Raw genomic sequence first — 17,083 nt, 5'->3', positions numbered from 1 at the left:
ACAGAATGCTGTGTATGTTGTGTATGCTATATAGTTACAAGAATTCCATATCCACATTGTGTAATTCAATTCTTATAGCCAACCACATTTTAATTACAATTCCAAATAAAACATTACAACTCCAAAACGCAATAAAATTGAAAGCTCAAAAAGTGCTTGTATATACATATAGCACGAAGCTAAGCCACATCATGTGGCTTCAAGTACAAAAAATAAGGAAGCTAAGCCACGTCATGTGGCTTCAAGTACAAAAAATAAGAGGAGTGTATATACAAGAGGCATCAAGCCAAGCCAGTGGCTTTAAGTACAAAAAAGAGTAGCTAGCACTACTTCTACGACTAATCTATGTTCTCCATGTCCTCGCTCCCTTCCACGCTTCCTTCTGTGCTCCCTTCTGCGCCTCCTTCCTCGTCTTCCTCATCATCTTGTGCACGGGGCTGTAAACAAGGGACAACATATATCAATGTATGAAAAATCAAATCTTTACTTATAATTTTGGCATTATTTAATTACTTTCAAATACCTGGGGGGCCGCTCCAATAGCCCGGGTATACTGCTCCTCAGTAATCAAATCGTCATCATAGAAGTGCCTCCATGTATCTCCTCTGCGATGGTGGCGGTGGTAGGCTGTCTCCACAGGAGTAGGGTATCTGCCCATGATCTCAAGCTGCATAACGACACACTTTGCGGAGGGATTAGTACAAAGAAACAACCTCCTAATAAACTACATAAGCAATATAATTTGAGATCGATACTTACAAATTGGGCCTCCCATGATTCAACACCCCCTGCTCCAAAATGCGCGCTTCCATATTCCTCCATCTGGATCCTCCGTGCCTCCACGTGCTGCAGACTGGGGTCCTCCCTCGCTGACTTCATTGCCTTCTTCCACTCACGCTTGTGAGCGGTGTGGGGCGGGCCCCTTAGTGGTTGACTTGCCTCAAGCCTGGCAAGCTCCGTTAGTGCCTGCCTCTTAAGCGAAGATCTTTTATTGCCAAGTATCGTAACAATCTTTGACTTGGCCCATTTATCTGTGAACTGGCGATTGGGGGGGTTAGGATACCTAGAGCGAACAGCAGCGTGTTGAGAGTTGTGGTGCCATGAGCACATGTAGAGCAAAGGTATGGGCAAAGGATAAGCTGCCACATGGCATGGAGGAGATATCCCACATGTGAGCAAGCAAATGAATGTAAGTACCCTCACCTATAAAAGGGAGGTTCATTTGAAGTAATTCAATCAAGCACTTTGCACTATCTCAAGATTCTCTTTATGAGTCCAAGCTAATCTATCTTGGAACCTAATTGACTTGAGATACATGTCATGAGCACTCTCTTCATCATGTCTCCACACAGGTTTCATCCACCTTAGAGCGTTCTATAGATCCTGAGGCACACATGTTTTGTCATGGTATCAGAGCTTAGGTCTAGTCTCCTAGATTAGTTGTAGGTTGCATTAGGAGCACACGTTTTCTCCTAGGTTAGTTTTAGTTTTAGATCGAGAGAATTCCGTCCATGAAAATTTGAGATATTTCCGTTCTTGTGAGAACTAGAATTTCTTCTTCTTCCTTCTATGAGATATTGAGGTTTTTTGAGTGTTCACTCAAGTGGTTGAGAGAGAGATCTGAGTTCTAGATTTGAGAAACAAAGAGAGCATTTCTCTTAAGACTCGTGAGTTTTGAGGGAGAAAGAATCAATGGAGGGCTTAGGAGGAGTAAATGAGACTCTGTGTATACAAAGAGCAAAAGCAAAACTAAGGCTCTAGCTCATCTGTGGGTGCCCCTGTGTTTTTTCAGCAACAATGCCATCCTCCGAAGGCTCCAATGCAACCAACAGCTTCTCAACGACAATCGAAATTAGCACTCCAGCGACTCCCTAACTGACTAAGTCGAGTCGACCACAAGAGCGGCTCTCTAGACGACCTCTACAGCCACCTGCAGGTAATCACGATGGACTCCAAGGGCAGCCAGCTGAGAAGCTCCATTTGCAAGGCTCGAGAGCTCACAGGATTACGCAGGCACGATGGGGCAGCGCTGCAATAAAAGACGCAGGTGGAAAGCCCACGCGAGCAATAGCTCGAGCCACTGAATGGCTATGCGATGTGCCAAGCAAGAGAGAAGTTTGCGGTTCTTCTACGAAGCCTGCAACAGTAGCCGCTCACAGATCCGCTCACAGCGCCAATGCCTCTCCTCACGTGATGCCATCAGATCGACGGACGGAGCCATCTCCTTCTCCAAGGTCTTCCCACAAAAAGCCACGTGGCAGGATAAGGCTTGACTATGGTTAAGTTAATCCAACCACAGTTAACCTTGGTTAGTTAGGTGTGGTCATTGACTGCTGGTTGACTTAACTTGGGTAGAATTAACCTTGGTCAGCAAGTAGATAGGGTTAGTTAAGCCACATAACCATGCACAGTCAGCAGTGCCTTCTAAGCACAGCCTCTTGTTAAGCACAGTTTGGAATTCAGCATGTGAATCCCTGTGCCACATCATCAAAGGCCCCTCTTCTTCACAAAAGCTTCAACAAGCCATAACTCTCAATCCAGAAAGAATTTGTACATGCTCCAAAAAGGAAAAGTGATCGTCTTTTCGAGCTCTACGCGCCTGCCAGATCAGAATCATTGTATGCAATTAGACACTGCCAATATTGAAAGAAATTAATTGGTAAGACCTTTGCAACAAATGAAAAAGCAACGCATGAATGTAGAAAGCATGCCAAAAGCACAAGTGCATGAGATGACCATAGCAAAAAGCATGGCATCCACACATAAAGCATCAAGGCATATGGTAGAACAAAGCATCATGCAGGTAGCTACACCAAGCAAAGAAGCAAACGAGTCGTCATCAAGCCATGAGCCAAAAGATGACATAAATGGAATGTATTGAGAAACAAAAACCTTGCCAACCTTGCCTATGTTTTGTAAATCAAGCCTAACCACCTGAGAGTAGCTATGAAAGCACCCAGGGGAGGTATTGACATGTAAAAGCCACACTTGACCACCTTAAGTAGCAATGCATGCACTAAGGGGAGGTGATGGATTTGTAACTCACATCTGACCACCTTGCAATAGCCAAAGGGTTATGGCACCAAGGGGAGGTGTTGAGAGTTGTGGTGCCATGAGCACATGTAGAGCAAAGGTATGGGCAAAGGATAAGCTGCCACATGGCATGGAGGAGATATCCCACATGTGAGCAAGCAAATGAATGTAAGTACCCTCACCTATAAAAGGGAGGTTCATTTGAAGTAATTCAATCAAGCACTTTACACTATCTCAAGATTCTCTTTATGAGTCCAAGCTAATCTATCTTGGAACCTAATTGACTTGAGATACATGTCATGAGCACTCTCTTCATCATGTCTTCACACAGGTTTCATCCACCTTAGAGCGTTCTATAGATCCTGAGGCACACATGTTTTGTCACAACGAGGGTCTCATCAGCCAACCTCTTTGGCTGGTCTTTGTAGTGGATAAAGCAATCTCTGTAATTGTTAGTAATTACAGAGTGCACGAAGGCCATGATGTCCTTCCCCTCGCATCCATCAAGATGCCTCCTGTCTGAGTGATGTCATAATAAATCGTACCATCACCTGGAGGCACGTCTAAATCATCTGAATCATCATCGTCCCCACCGCCACCCCTCCCAAAGCACTGTGCCATGCATCCCCCACCGCTCTCCCTGCTACTACGCCTGCTACTGTGTCGTGTCGAGCTCGTACGCTGGCCACTCATAGCTGGAGACTGCACGGGACTACGCTGACCACTCGTAGCTGGAGAACCGAGTCTCGATGGCACAAGGGTTCGTCGACGACTCTGCGAGATAGAAGGACCTCCTGATGGCATGGGGAAAGGGGCATAAGACGGGATGGCAGAAGGGACATAAGACGGCATGGGGGAAGGGGCATAAGACGGTATGGGGGAAGGGGCATAAGAAGGGGCATAAGATGGCTATGCTGACTCCACTGGGGTGATCTCAGGCGGTGTGGGGTGGTTTGGAGTCTGTAGTGCCGACTTGAAAGTCCTTCCAAATAGATTCCTGGGGATCAGGTGAGCTGGAAGCGCTTCCTGGCCACATGTTGAACTGGAAAAAAGGAAAAAAATCTATTACTGATGAGCTGAGAAGAAAGGGGAAGGGAAGAGAGGCTTACTGTCGGATCGCGTCTATAGATGCGTCTGAATAGCACGTCTATAGACGTGTCTAATAGTGCATCTAACAGAGCGTCTAATAGTGTCTACAAACAGGCTAGATGCGCGTTTAGACGCGCCTATAGCCGCGCTTTTAAATGTGCTCTGAGACGCGCCTATACACGCGCTCCGACAGACGAGATTTCTAAAAAGTAGAAAAGGACATTGCACCCGACACACAAATGTGACACTGATATCCAGATCATGCGCTTCTTGGATACGAGAAAGTACAAATCTAAAGAGAGCAAACTTCCAAACAAGATCAATTGCAAAAGGACTTACTTGGATAGAGGTATGGAAGGTTCTTCTTCTTTTTCAAAGTTGCTTCTCCTCCTTGTTCTTCCTCCTCTTCTTTAAGCTTAGAAGTAAGTGTGGGTGCCTTCCTCTTAAGTGTAAGCTTGGAAGTAAGTATGGGAGCCTTCCTCTTAAGCATCGAAACTGTGGATCTGCTAATGAGGAAGGAAGCAAGCCGCGCGAAGTATAAGTAATGTGAAGAAAAGCAAAGCGAGCACGCTAAAAGCAAGTTTAAAAGCCGCATCTATAATCACGTCTAATAACGCGTCTATAGGCGCATCTAAATACATAGAGTAGACGTGCCTTTAGATGCACTTTTAGACGCGATTTTAGACGTGCTTTTAGATGTGCCTTTAGACGCGCCATAGAGTTTAAATTAAACATTTGAAGAAAGCAAATTTGGTGGGTTGTTTGTTTGTAGGATGTCTTCATCTTCAACAAGTAGCTCAAGTGAGGATGAAACCCTCCGTATCCACCATCACGAAATGTGGTTGGAGCAAAAAATTAAATGTTTGTGTGATCGATGTCGAGGAAACGTGTATCGTGCACGTAGGATTACACTCAATCATATCTCAAAGTATGGAGAATGGGATGTGACCATAAATAGGGTAAGGGTTTGTAAGTTAAGGTTGATTGAGATACCTATGGGTGTTCATATGTTTGAGTTATGATCCCGTTTTAATTTGATACAGGATGCAATGCCACATCCGCATATGTTGCCCTATGCTCACCATGAGGAGGCGAAGAGTCGGCGATATGAGGTGGGATCTTCAAGAGGGACTTTTACGGATGCATGGAGTGATGGTGATAGTAGCCCTCCGCCATTACCTCATGAAGCCGTGGAGGAGGAGGTGTTTGATGATATGATGCGGGATTTATATGTCCATCAAGGGAGGGATGATAGCATGGAGCAGGATGATCTTTTTACTGCAGCATCGACTCCACTGTTTAAGGGGTGCACATTCTCTATTCTACGTGCCTCCCTTTAGTTACTAAACTTGCAAACCATCTATGGATGGAGCAATGCAAGTTTGAATGCATTACTCAAGTAAGCTTTAAAGTCTATTTGGCAAACATGGTGAATTATGCTAGTGGGTCAATTACTCGAATGCTTTTCCTCATTTATGGTCTTCACGTGTAGGCTACTGTGTAAAATGCTTCCAAGGGAGAATAAACTACCGACCTCAAGAGGCAAGGCAACATGTGACCTCTCTTGGAGGATTAGATTACAAGCGCATCCATGCATGTGTCAATGATTGCGTTTTGTTTCGTGGACTACATAAGGATGCAAGAGAGTGTCCTACTTGTGGAGAGGCAAGATATAGAGCAGATCTCAAAACCTTGGACGTGCCTCGTAAGGTATTGTGATATTTTCCCATAATCCCTCGCATCCAACATATGTTCAAGTGCAAATCTATTGCAAAGCTAATGTCATGGCATTCCTCCCATCCATCAACCGATGGCAAGTGGAGAACTCCCGCGGACTCTCCTGCATGGAAGCATATTGAAGACACATGGCCAAGCTTCAAGGAAGAACCTAGGAGCTTGAGACTTGGATTGGGTATGGATGGTGTGAACCCATTTGGTCTCAAAAGCACGTCTTACAGTGTATGGCCAGTGGTATTGGTGAATTACAATCTTCCACCCTCTATGGCTATTAAGAAAGGACATGTTATGCTGTCCCTTCTAATTCCAGGGAAACATAAAGTCAAAAACCCTGATGTTTATTTGGAGCCTTTGATTGACTAGCTAGAGATACTTTGGAGAGGTATCAAGGTGCATGATGTGAGCAGGCCTCCCTCGTCACAAGACTTTAACTGCAAAGTAGTCTTGATGTGGACGATGCATGACTTCCCAGGCTATGGCGAGTGTTCAGGTAAGCATTGCATTTCTAATTATGAATAGGCAAAGGATGTGGCACCCTAAACCCACCTTCCACTCTTAATTGTGTCTATTGTTCAGGTCTCACTACATTGGGTTACCATGCATGTCCTGTTTGTGGTCCTTCGCTAGTTGCCTCATGGGCAGACGCATTGAATAAGGTCATCTATGAGAATCACCATCGATTTCTCCCACCTGATCATCCTAGATATGTTGCCCCTTGGAATGAAGTCCTCCCACAATCACTCACTGCGGGAGATTGGATGAGAATTTGGGATGGTTCCACGACTCCTCCACCACTTGGCATGAGCCGATAAGGGTTTGTAACTATTGTGTGCTATATTGGCTGGAAATAAAGATTGCCCGCTAACACTTTATTTTGTTTAGATACTCCATCTTTTATCGTTTACCATATTGGTCCCACCTCAAGATCAATCACCTGCTTGATCCCATGCATATCTTCAAGAATGTGGCATCTACCATTTGGGAGCATTTGAATGGGACACGAGATTCCGTAGGCATAAGGAAGGATTTACGTACCACAGGGAGGATGCGTGAAACTTGGCCACAAAAGAGACCAAATGGGCGTGTTTTTTTACCTCGTGCATCGTGGATGTTATCAAAGCTAGAGATGGCAACGGTGAAGCACGCTATTACTACAATTCGTACTCCCACTGGATCCATGAGGTGTTTGAAGGGAGCCTTTACAAAGAGCAAGAAAAGAGGTGTAGAGCAATTATACAGCTTGAAATCTCATGATTGGCACAAGATGCTCCAAGTAAGTATTTTATGTGCATAATATCTTTTTCCTTTCAAATTTATGAGTGAATAGTTATAAGCAACTAATCAACCACCTCCTCGTGGGTTCAATTCATACTACCTACCAGCATTTCACGTAGTGCATCGAAGGACATGAAAGATTGTATTTACAAGATGGGCGAGCTTGTGAGGTACTTTACATGATACAAAATATGATGTGTATCAATGCTCCGTGCAAGTTTGAATGCATATTGCTAATATGCTGTACTTTTTCATTTCTAGGTATGTGAGCTCAAAGGAAATAGATCCCACCATGCTTGAGAATGCTCGAGTTATGTCAGTGGAGGTGGTTTGTTTAGTGGAGGAGACATTTCCACGTTCTATTCTCACAAGCCAACTACATCTCATAGTGCATTTGGTGGATGAGATTGCTATATGCGCTACTATACATGCACGATGGTTGTTCTTCCTGGAGCGCTTCATGAAGACCTTGAAGGGCTTCGTGAGACAAAATGCAAGAACCGAAGGTAGCATGGCCGAGGGTTGGTTGGTACAAGAGTCACTTGTATATATTTCTGAGTTTCTTGCTCTCTCCCACCACTATGGAGAGATGATGAAGACCTAAGGATGACCTCTATTGTGCCTCAAGGAAAAGGACGCAACAAAGTAATAGACACGGAGTTGCATAATAGTATCAACCTCTTTTGCATGCTTAATAGATGAAAAGATGGGTGACAAGATACGAGGATGCAAAGGCAAGAAGACAAGAAGAAAGGGCCCTCTTTCGTACACACCACGGATCTCGTGTGCCATGCCCTCAGTATCTAAGAGCACTTCCAAAGGATATTCATGTGGATTGGCTACTTGATGAAATGGAGAAAGCAGAGAAAGATGAGGGGATGCATATCACAATGGAAGAATGGGAGTATGCTAGGGGATGCATGAGCAAGGTCAGTATATAGAATGTTATGCATAAGTTAGGAGCTTTTAATAATTTAGATTGCTTATTTAATTGATTTTTTCTTGGTGTAGTGCACTATGTTCAATGCTATATGGTGTGAGGGCAAGCATTTTCGAACACAACAGATTGATGATAAGAGAAACACACAAGATTGCGGCGTTATTGCTAGCTTTGAGGGAGCCAATGGAGCCATGGATGATTATTGTGGCATAATCCAAGATATTATTATGCTTGACTTTCGACGCTTCTTTGTGTATGTTTTGGATGTAAAGTGGTTTAAGGACGTGGTGGAAAGAGGCCCTAATGCAACAATCAAACGCCATGCAAGTGGCTTTGTAACTATTGACTCCACAAAGTTTTGGCAAAGTAGGAAGGACATACTAGTACTACCGTAACAATGTGAACAGGTATTGTGCACACATATAAAAATACTCGCTTTTAAATATTTGATGCAAGAAAAATAACATGATTGTATTTGTGTTTGAATTAGGTTGTTTATCAACCAATGGTGGATAATAATAGATGGTGGCATGTCATACCTATTATGCCACGTTCCAAAGTGATGTATAGTACATTTACTAATATGGAGCGTATGGAGGATGATCATGCCCATGGACGTGATGATGACCGTGATACGAGAGAGGAGGATGATCATGAGATAGGAGATATAGATATTGAGGCCATTACCCCTGAGGACGAGCCTACCATTCGAGATGCTGATTTCGATGAGCACATGAGTGGCACAAGTAGTAGTGGGTTGAATGTATTTATAGATCTAAACACTTGTTTGGATTTTGAAGTAGATAGTTTGGCTAGGGTTGATCTCATTAAGGATGAGATTGAACCGTAGCCCCATATTTGATATTGGCAAAACTATTTTACATATTGTCTCATTCTCCTCATCTCACTTAATTCTTGTATATGTGGGCTTGCAAAAAATTATGTGCTTTGGTAATCATGGGCAATGTTTGAAAAGCAATGATGTACACCAAAATCTCACTTTCTGTATTCTCTGGTTTGCGTCTATCTACGCACCTAAATGTGCGTTTGATTCTCAGTGTAAACGCACAAATAAACGCGCTAATACACGCACAAATAGACGCGCTGATAAACGCGATGTTAGACGGGCTCGTATTTTCTCAGTTTAGATGCGCAAGTACACGCGTCAATTTACGTGCAAATAGACGAGCTTTTAGACACGCTTTTAGACGCGCCTGTAATTCCTCTACTAAAACAATGCTTATAGACGCGCCTGCTATTTTGCGCGTCTACCAAGCGCGTCTATAGTTGCTTTGTGTTGTTGTGCCTCTACATTCTCCGGACCTAGAGATCCTTCCTAGATGACTAGCTATCGGCAGTAGGTTTTCATCCATGCATTGGTGCTCATTTTGTGCATTTTTTAGCACCTGAGGGCACTCAAATACTGAGTTCTATTCCTTCGTGTGGCCTTCAAGTGCGTGTGCACTAGCCCTAAACGTGATGATGACTCATGAGATAAAAGTTTACTATGTTTGAATGTTGGGACAGACTCTTTAATGAGTCCGCTGAGGATGCCGCGTGCTGCCATAAATGCTTGGGTTTAGAGTTTGTGCAGGAAATTGGAATGTTTGTTGCAATCTATATTCGAATCGAGCGGGTGTGATGAAATTGAAGGTCAAGGAAGAGCTCGCAATTTGTAGGAACAAAAATCCACTCTCTTATCCATTCTGTGGGCACGATGCTGTTTCTGTGATTGCGGATACACAGGAGCGAGCGTGCGTGCGTGACACGTGTGTATATATATTTGCGTGTTAAGTTTTGGCTTGACGATGAGATTTGTCTGTCGGCGTCTGCAAAAGTTCTGTAGGGGGCCGCACATATTTGTTTGGAATTTAGATGTGTGGCAGCTGCTGTCACCGCTGCTAAAATGTGATGCATGTGATAAAAGTATCATCAGAGCTTTGGCATAATGCAAATTGTATCAACGTTGCAGCGCGCAGCTAGATCTTTCACCCAGCGCGCAGCGAGATATTCATCATCAACAACATCGCAGCGCGCAGTTGTGCTGGCTGCTGGAGTAACAAAACGATGGATTCCGTTCTTCCATCAACTTGACTCTTTTATACTAGATCAACTGGTCATTGCTATCCTTCGGAAGTTCGGTTCCTGAGACGATGCAAGCTCTATGTGATGTTTCTCGTTCCATAAAAAGGACGAAGATATCGTAAAACCGAACAGCTAAAGGGTGAAAAAACTATCGTCGTTGAACAATGTGCATAAGGACTAAAAACGAGTTTTGGGTGAACGACAAGTTGACTGACGTTTTCATCGTTAAAGTTTTGCTCAGCTTTAGGCCCTTCAACTTCTGTCTTTAAATGACCTTCACTCTATACATATGTTTGTTTGTATGATTCCGTGTTTGTAATAACTTTGTATGAATCGTAGGGTCGGACAATTGCTTGCATTCCTAATAAAAAACTGCTGTTGCCATCCGCCTGCATGTGCCAGCCAGCACACAAGTGACACAAGTCACACAACTATCAACTCGACTGACACACATGTTGTGCTCCGTCCACCTCCCTGCCTTCGATTTCATCTTCCCAATAAATTTCACCGTATGCCGTATCATTCTTACATCTATTGCTAGCTCCATCTTTATATATTGGTTGGACCGCACACCGATATAGCTCGCTCATCATCCGTCTGTCGCACGTACTTTCAATGCACCCTGCAAAACTCAACCGCCACCCCGCCATTACCCATTAACAGTATCCATTCTATCAAACTCCAGCACTGTCATACTCGTACGCTAGAGGCTCACTGTACGCGAGTGTAGCGTTCGAATGAAAGCTCCACGCGTTTCAATCGGGACCCTCCCGCTCTCACCATCTTTCACACGACCAGACTTTCATTTTTTGCAGCAACCGTTGCAAATCGTTCGACAAAAGAACTGAAAATCTCCTTAACGCTATGATCTTTTTGGAGCAAACATTTTAGGCTCTCTCCGATCAGCTTCGACTCAGCTAGCCATGGCTGCTGCATTTCTGATTTCTGCAGCGTTTTTGGCGCTGCACATCGCAGTATGCCATGGACAGCTCCTTGTGCACTTCTACGATTCATCCTGTCCGAGGGCGGAGAGTATTGTATCAGACACAATTTCAGCAGCTCTCAAGCAAGATCCAGGTGCCCCTGCTAAGATACTGAGGCTCTTCTTCCACGATTGTTTCGTTCGAGTGAGTACTACGCAAAGCCTTGCTCTTTAAGTCGTTGTTCGGAATCTGAGTTCCGCTTTTGTTCGGAGGTGATCGTAAGCAGTGGTGCATTGTCAATCTCGGCCTGCTGCCGATTGAAAGTGGTTCTGTTTGCTGCAACCGTAGGGTTGCGATGGTTCCATCTTGCTGGATTCAACAACAAATAATACAGCAGAAAAAGGCGCCATTGCCAGCGCTACTGTCGATGGGTATGATGTCATAGACCAGGCGAAGGCAACCTTGGAGACAGTGTGTAAGAAGACGGTATCGTGTGCAGATATTCTAGCGCTGGCTGCACGAGATGCTGTAGTAGCCGTAAGAAAACAAGACCCCTGCTTGTACTAGTCGTGAGCTTTTGTTCTTATACACGAAGACATTGATCGCATTCCTCTGTTTTTTGGTTCTACTTGCAGACAGGAGGGCCGAACTTCGACATGCCAACAGGTCGTTTAGATGGTCGGATATCTCTAGCTTCTGATGCAACGGCAAACATACCGGATCCCGCCTCGAGTCTCGACCAGCTGCTGGCTAGCTTCCAAGCAAAGGGCTTGTCGCAGACTGACCTAGTAATTCTTCTAGGTTTGTGACTGATTCTTGCTGACTATAAAATACTCTAAAATTCGTAGCGTCATTTTTATCTTCGGTTTGTGTCTTTGCAAACATGACAACGTATGCGGCAATGGCTACTGTCGTCTTGCGGACGGGGCTGAACTCCGTTTGTGGGGGTTTGGGCAGGCGGTCACACCATAGGGGTCGCCCGTTGCGGAGCCTTCAGCGATCGTTTCAACTCAAATAATGGGACGACGATTGTGGATCCTACACTTGATCCTGCCTTTGCTCAGTCCCTGGAGAAGGTCTGTCCTATCGGAACATCCAATCCAGTCACCACAGTGCCTCTGGATGCGTTGACCAGCACGCGCTTCGATGACGCTTACTACAAAAACCTCGAGCAAGGAAAGGGGCTTCTCACAGCAGACGAAGAATTGTTCACGGATTCTAGAACGAAGGCCCTCGTGCAGATGTTTGCGCAAGATGACGGCAGTTTCTTTGCTAATTTTGGTCCTGCCTTCATCAGAATGGGCTCTATTGGATTGAAGACTGGTGCAGAGGGAGAGATCCGCACCGACTGCAGGTTTGTCAATAGTTGAGGGCCACCTTGAAGCGCTACTTATACATACGTAACAACAAACCATTCGCCCAAATCAGTTGGCGACTAATTCTTGTAGATCTGTTATCGCTTGTTTCGCATCCTTTTCCTCTTGCTCCTGTAACCGTGTTGCTAATTTATATACGCTTTCTCTGCGTGAGAAGGTTGGACATCCACGGGATTGACTGATTCCCTGGCGAAGACCGTTTAATTCTTACGGGACTAGATCTCATAAGTCAGGCCTGCATCGGTCTCTTTCGATGCTTTTTGCAATCCTTCCTTTTTGGTTTTGCCTTTTTGTAAATTGTAGTTTGAGTACCTAAGAACGTCCTTTTATAGAATCTCGTAAAATCAAAATTCCAACATCCACAAGGCAATATTAAAGATAGTTGAATGATTAGGCAGGATTCAGACACACACACACACGAAATGCTGTTCGGAAATGGGGAGCGTTGCAGCAGGAAATGGTGTCAGGGAGTTGCTCTTTCACACACTAGTAACATGACTATTCTACGAAGGGTGAGAGACTTGCCCTCATCCGCACCATTGGGTCTCCAAGGTGAGATCTTAAAATGTTATTGATTCTTGGAAATATAATTTCAAGTTAAGACCCCCTCCCCCATAGGCACCCCTTGGCTTGGCTCTATGCTCAATGTACTAAAGATTCAGCTAGATGAGCGGCCATGCGAAAGCATTCACAAAAAATAACCCTTACTCCCCAACGCGTGGACCTTTCTTGGGAGGCAAGGTTGGGCTTCCCCTCCTTCCTAGGCATGGTAGGGGGTAGAGGGAGTTTTAGACAGATAGAGCCCAGTTCTTGTCCAAATTGCATAAAAATTTCCAAGACCCTTGGGTAGAGCCTTTGGAGGGGGCTTCGATTAGGGTGTGTTCCATAGCCAATCCCATAAAGGATGGTAAGATAAGTCTTGATGAAAAATAGACAAGTCTTGGTGAATCAATAACCAATGTATAAATTCTACATGACTATATAAGTAGTCATTTTTTTGTAAAAATTTTGAAAGACGTAAGCCATGATACCTCTTGGAAAATGTCTCTTATTGTAGAGGGTAGACAAAGACACTAAGGACTCATGAGAATTCTTTGCTACAATGCAGATATGGAGCTATGTAGCTTAAGAAGAACACATGGCTCTTACCAATCCATCGTATATGCTACTACTTGACAAGATTGCATTATTTCTAGCAAATGGATCAGGGTTAAGTGGCCAAAAGCTTATGAAAACCCAACGGCAGTTCTATCTGAGGAATGCAATGGTAGATCTGATTGACCATCAGGCTCTATCTACAACAATCCTTTTATTTATAAATTGTGTGAGTGTGAGCCATCTCAGTTCAGTAACAAGCTATGCATACACAAGGTTCAGCAAATAGCTATGTAGAAGATGACACTTACCTACAATCTTTTGTGGTTGTTGACCAATACGCATATAGCTTGCCTTAGATGTGATAGCCGATTATCGCTCTTGGTATTATGAGTGAAAACACCCCAAGACCATGTGTGGTTATCCACAATGTCACCATGCATATCTAGCTTGAGCGTAACGGCAATGGTCCCTTCTACCTAGTTGTATGAGCTCGCCACCTTCTATCAACTGTGTGCAGCCATCTGGTGGCTATGTAAAATGGCACTAGTCTTTCCCATAGGTAGTACAAGCTTGATGATAAGTGCACTTGTACCATATTGGCACTCATGTAACCACCTTAGTGGTCATCTCTACATATAGGAGGGTAACAGGATTGCCACCTCAAGGAAAGATAATCTATCAGATGCAGATGAGGACAGAGAGGTGAGTAGAAGTTTATGAGTATATATATCTAGCTCAATAGGAAGAAGCCATGTCTTGAGCATCTATGGCTAGTCTGGGCAGTACATATAGCTTGTTTGTGTCCAAGCCGACCTAGTCGGTTCACTTTTGTAGGTCGTTCTATTTCCATATATGGACTTCTATTTATAATTACATATATTGATCATGTAAAGTACTTTGCCATCGTTTGAATAACCTCATGCTTAGGATGTGAATCGACTAGGCATGGGTTGATTTCCACACATGAAAGTGAGCATTTTAAGGAAAGTTATTGCATGTTCCATTCAAAAGTTCATAGGCTATTCTTCATCTATCGGCTTTATAGATAGTCCGTGGCTGAACTGACCCAGTTGGTTCACCTTCTAGAATCTAAAATGATTCATTTGAGCATTTAAATGTAAAATCATGTATACCTCTCATAAGTAGTCGGATGATTCTCATGTAGTTTTTCCATGAAAATTATGCATCCCTACGATCATGCATTGAAGTTATAGTATGCATATTATGAGGCTCAATCTATTGTCAATGTTATATGAGTTCAACCTCCATCACAAGTTCTTATCGGTGATCAATAGTTGTAAACAATGCTTGATAAGGTCCAATCATAGGCCTGTATTACTCTATATATTTGCAAATGCAAGTCAAGGCACTTATTGGCATTTGGATTGCCATTGCAGTTGGCATTTTCTTTTGGTCTAGATTTTCTCATATGATGCATAGTATATGCATGTGAGTCAGTTGCATTTTGATGTTTTGAGCTTTGACTTTTGATGATATTGCACTCTATTTTGGCATACACATTTGGGTACACTTGGTATTTGGTGTGATTCTTTCTTATAGGCAGTAACATTTGGAATTTTGCTTTGTTTGCATCATGGCATCCTCTTCCATGTTTGAAAAAAAGGTTTTCAGCATTAAAATTTTTGATGGGTCAAACTTTTCTTAGTAGAAAGAACAGATAAGGGATATGCTTATTCAAAAAAATAGATTAAACCCTTGGAAGGGATTGTAACTAAGCCTGCAGTTATGTCTGTAGACGATTGGGATGAGTTAGATGCATTAGCAAAGTCTACTATTACACTTCATCTGACAGAGTCAGTTTATTTCACAGTAGTAAACAAGAAGACTATGGAAGACTTGTGGAAGAAATTATGTGCCACTTATGGGAAGGAAACTACCTCTAATAAAGTTTACCTCATGAAGAGGTCGTTTGAGCTACAGATGAAGGAAGGGGTCTCCATTTCTTTCTCACTTGAATGAATTTAGTATTATTTTTAGCTAGCTTCAAGCTCAAAAGCTGAATTTTGAGATGGAGACAAAGGCAATCTTCCTCTTATGTTTATTGCCATCGTCATGGGATACCTTCCATACAGTTGCTATCACTAACTTTGCACTCTGGTGGGGTACTAAAGTTTGATGATGTTGTGGGTAGCTTGCTGGCTGAGGTGATTATATGAAAGTCTATGGAAGGTAACAAGCAGAACGCAGTCTTAAATGTGCAAAGGGACTATCATAGTCCAGGGGGAAGTTTCAAGAAAGAGAGAATTGTCGTAGCAAACCCAGGGTAGAGAACATTGAGTGTTATCATTATGTCAAGAAGGGACACATGAAAAAGGACTGCTACAAGATGAAAAGAGAGCAAAAGTATAAGAAAAAGAATGCAAATTGGGGTGAAAATAAGAAGGAATAGAGTCCAAGGGAGGACAAAGGAAAAGTGAAGATCGAGGAGATCAATGCAGTCTCACTGATGATAGTGACAATGCCATTCTCTTCATTTTTAGTCTACCTGTAGATTTGCTTACCACTTCAGATGATGCATATTCCTAGGGTTGTATTTTGGATTCTGGTGCTTCGTTCCATGTTACTCCCCATAGGGAATGGTTCTCCACTTATGACAGTGGAAAGACAGGTTGTGTGCATCTTGGAAATAACTATGCATGTGAGATAGTAGGAGTAGGCAACATAAAGTCTTCTTTTGCAAATGGGTCTACATTTGTGCCTAAGATAACCAAGAGTCTCATTTTAGTGGGTCAGCTAGATGATGTTGGTTTCCAGACCATCTTTGCTTTTAGGAGTTGGAAAATTCAGAAGGGCTCTATGCTTTTGGCTAGGGGTGCCAAGTGTGGGACTCTGTATCCCTTACATGTATCAGGGGTGTTTAATCATGTTGTTGCAATAATCGAGCAGCCAAGTACTTCTTTGTGGCATTGCCGGTTGGGCCATATCAGCCTAAATGGAATGAAACTCTTATTATGTTTGGGTTATGTACCGCATTTGAATTTTTCTGACTTTGAATTTTGTGAGCATTGTCTCTATGGGAAGCAGACTAAATCAGCCCATAAACGAAGGGGAAAGAAAGGGTTTTAAAAGCTTGATTTGGTGCATTTAGATGTATGTGGTCCCATGCCTACACGGTCATAAGGCGGGGCTGAATACTATGTGACATTCATTAATGATGCAACTAGGAATGTGTCGGCTTATGCTATGGCTAGGAAGAGCGATGTGTTCCAGGTATTTCAAAAACGGTTGGATTTGGTTGAAAATTAGTCAGGTAGAATTCTTAAATGCCTACGGATTGGTCATGTGGTATGTGTGTGCCAGACTTGTGACAGTGCTTGTGTAGGACATGGTTGCTAGCACAAATACTTATGAGCTGGATCCATTAAAGGCCAAGAGGCCTTGGGTGTAGGACTTGTAGGTCATATTCTTGGTATGCGCATCACACATGTGATCGGAGTAGGAAACTCCTTTGGCTTTCACAGAAGGAGTATGTTACAAAAGTATTGCATCATTTCAATATGGAGGGG

General features: G+C 43.4%; 1 protein-coding gene across 1 annotated transcript; it reads left to right on the top strand.

The window, feature by feature from the left end:
* Window positions 1–10,948: 10,948 nt before the first annotated feature.
* Window positions 10,949–12,685, top strand: LOC147899851 (peroxidase 5-like). Its single transcript, XM_087377481.1, has 4 exons — window positions 10,949–11,286; window positions 11,431–11,619; window positions 11,718–11,883; window positions 12,040–12,685. Exons 1-4 carry the CDS (start codon window positions 11,083–11,085, stop codon window positions 12,450–12,452), a joined length of 972 nt encoding a protein of 323 aa, XP_087233607.1. The 5' UTR covers window positions 10,949–11,082; the 3' UTR covers window positions 12,453–12,685.
* Window positions 12,686–17,083: the final 4,398 nt, after the last annotated feature.

This window comes from Dipteris shenzhenensis, chromosome 7 (assembly GCF_047967505.1).
Source record: "Dipteris shenzhenensis isolate YYH24624 ecotype China chromosome 7, Dip_SZ_1.0, whole genome shotgun sequence".
Lineage (NCBI taxonomy): Eukaryota > Viridiplantae > Streptophyta > Polypodiopsida > Gleicheniales > Dipteridaceae > Dipteris > Dipteris shenzhenensis.
This window is presented reverse-complemented; position numbering and strand designations above follow the sequence as displayed.

What these genes read in the sequence shown, in the direction of transcription:
- LOC147899851 (XM_087377481.1), top strand. Translation starts at nt 11,083, where the DNA reads ATGGCTGCTGCATTTCTGATTTCTGCAGCGTTTTTGGCGCTGCACATC. An exon ending in CACGAGATGCTGTAGTAGCC is followed by an intron (nt 11,620 to 11,717) that starts GTAAGAAAACAA and finishes TTCTACTTGCAG; the next exon opens with ACAGGAGGGCCGAACTTCGA. An exon ending in TGACCTAGTAATTCTTCTAG is followed by an intron (nt 11,884 to 12,039) that starts GTTTGTGACTGA and finishes GGGTTTGGGCAG; the next exon opens with GCGGTCACACCATAGGGGTC.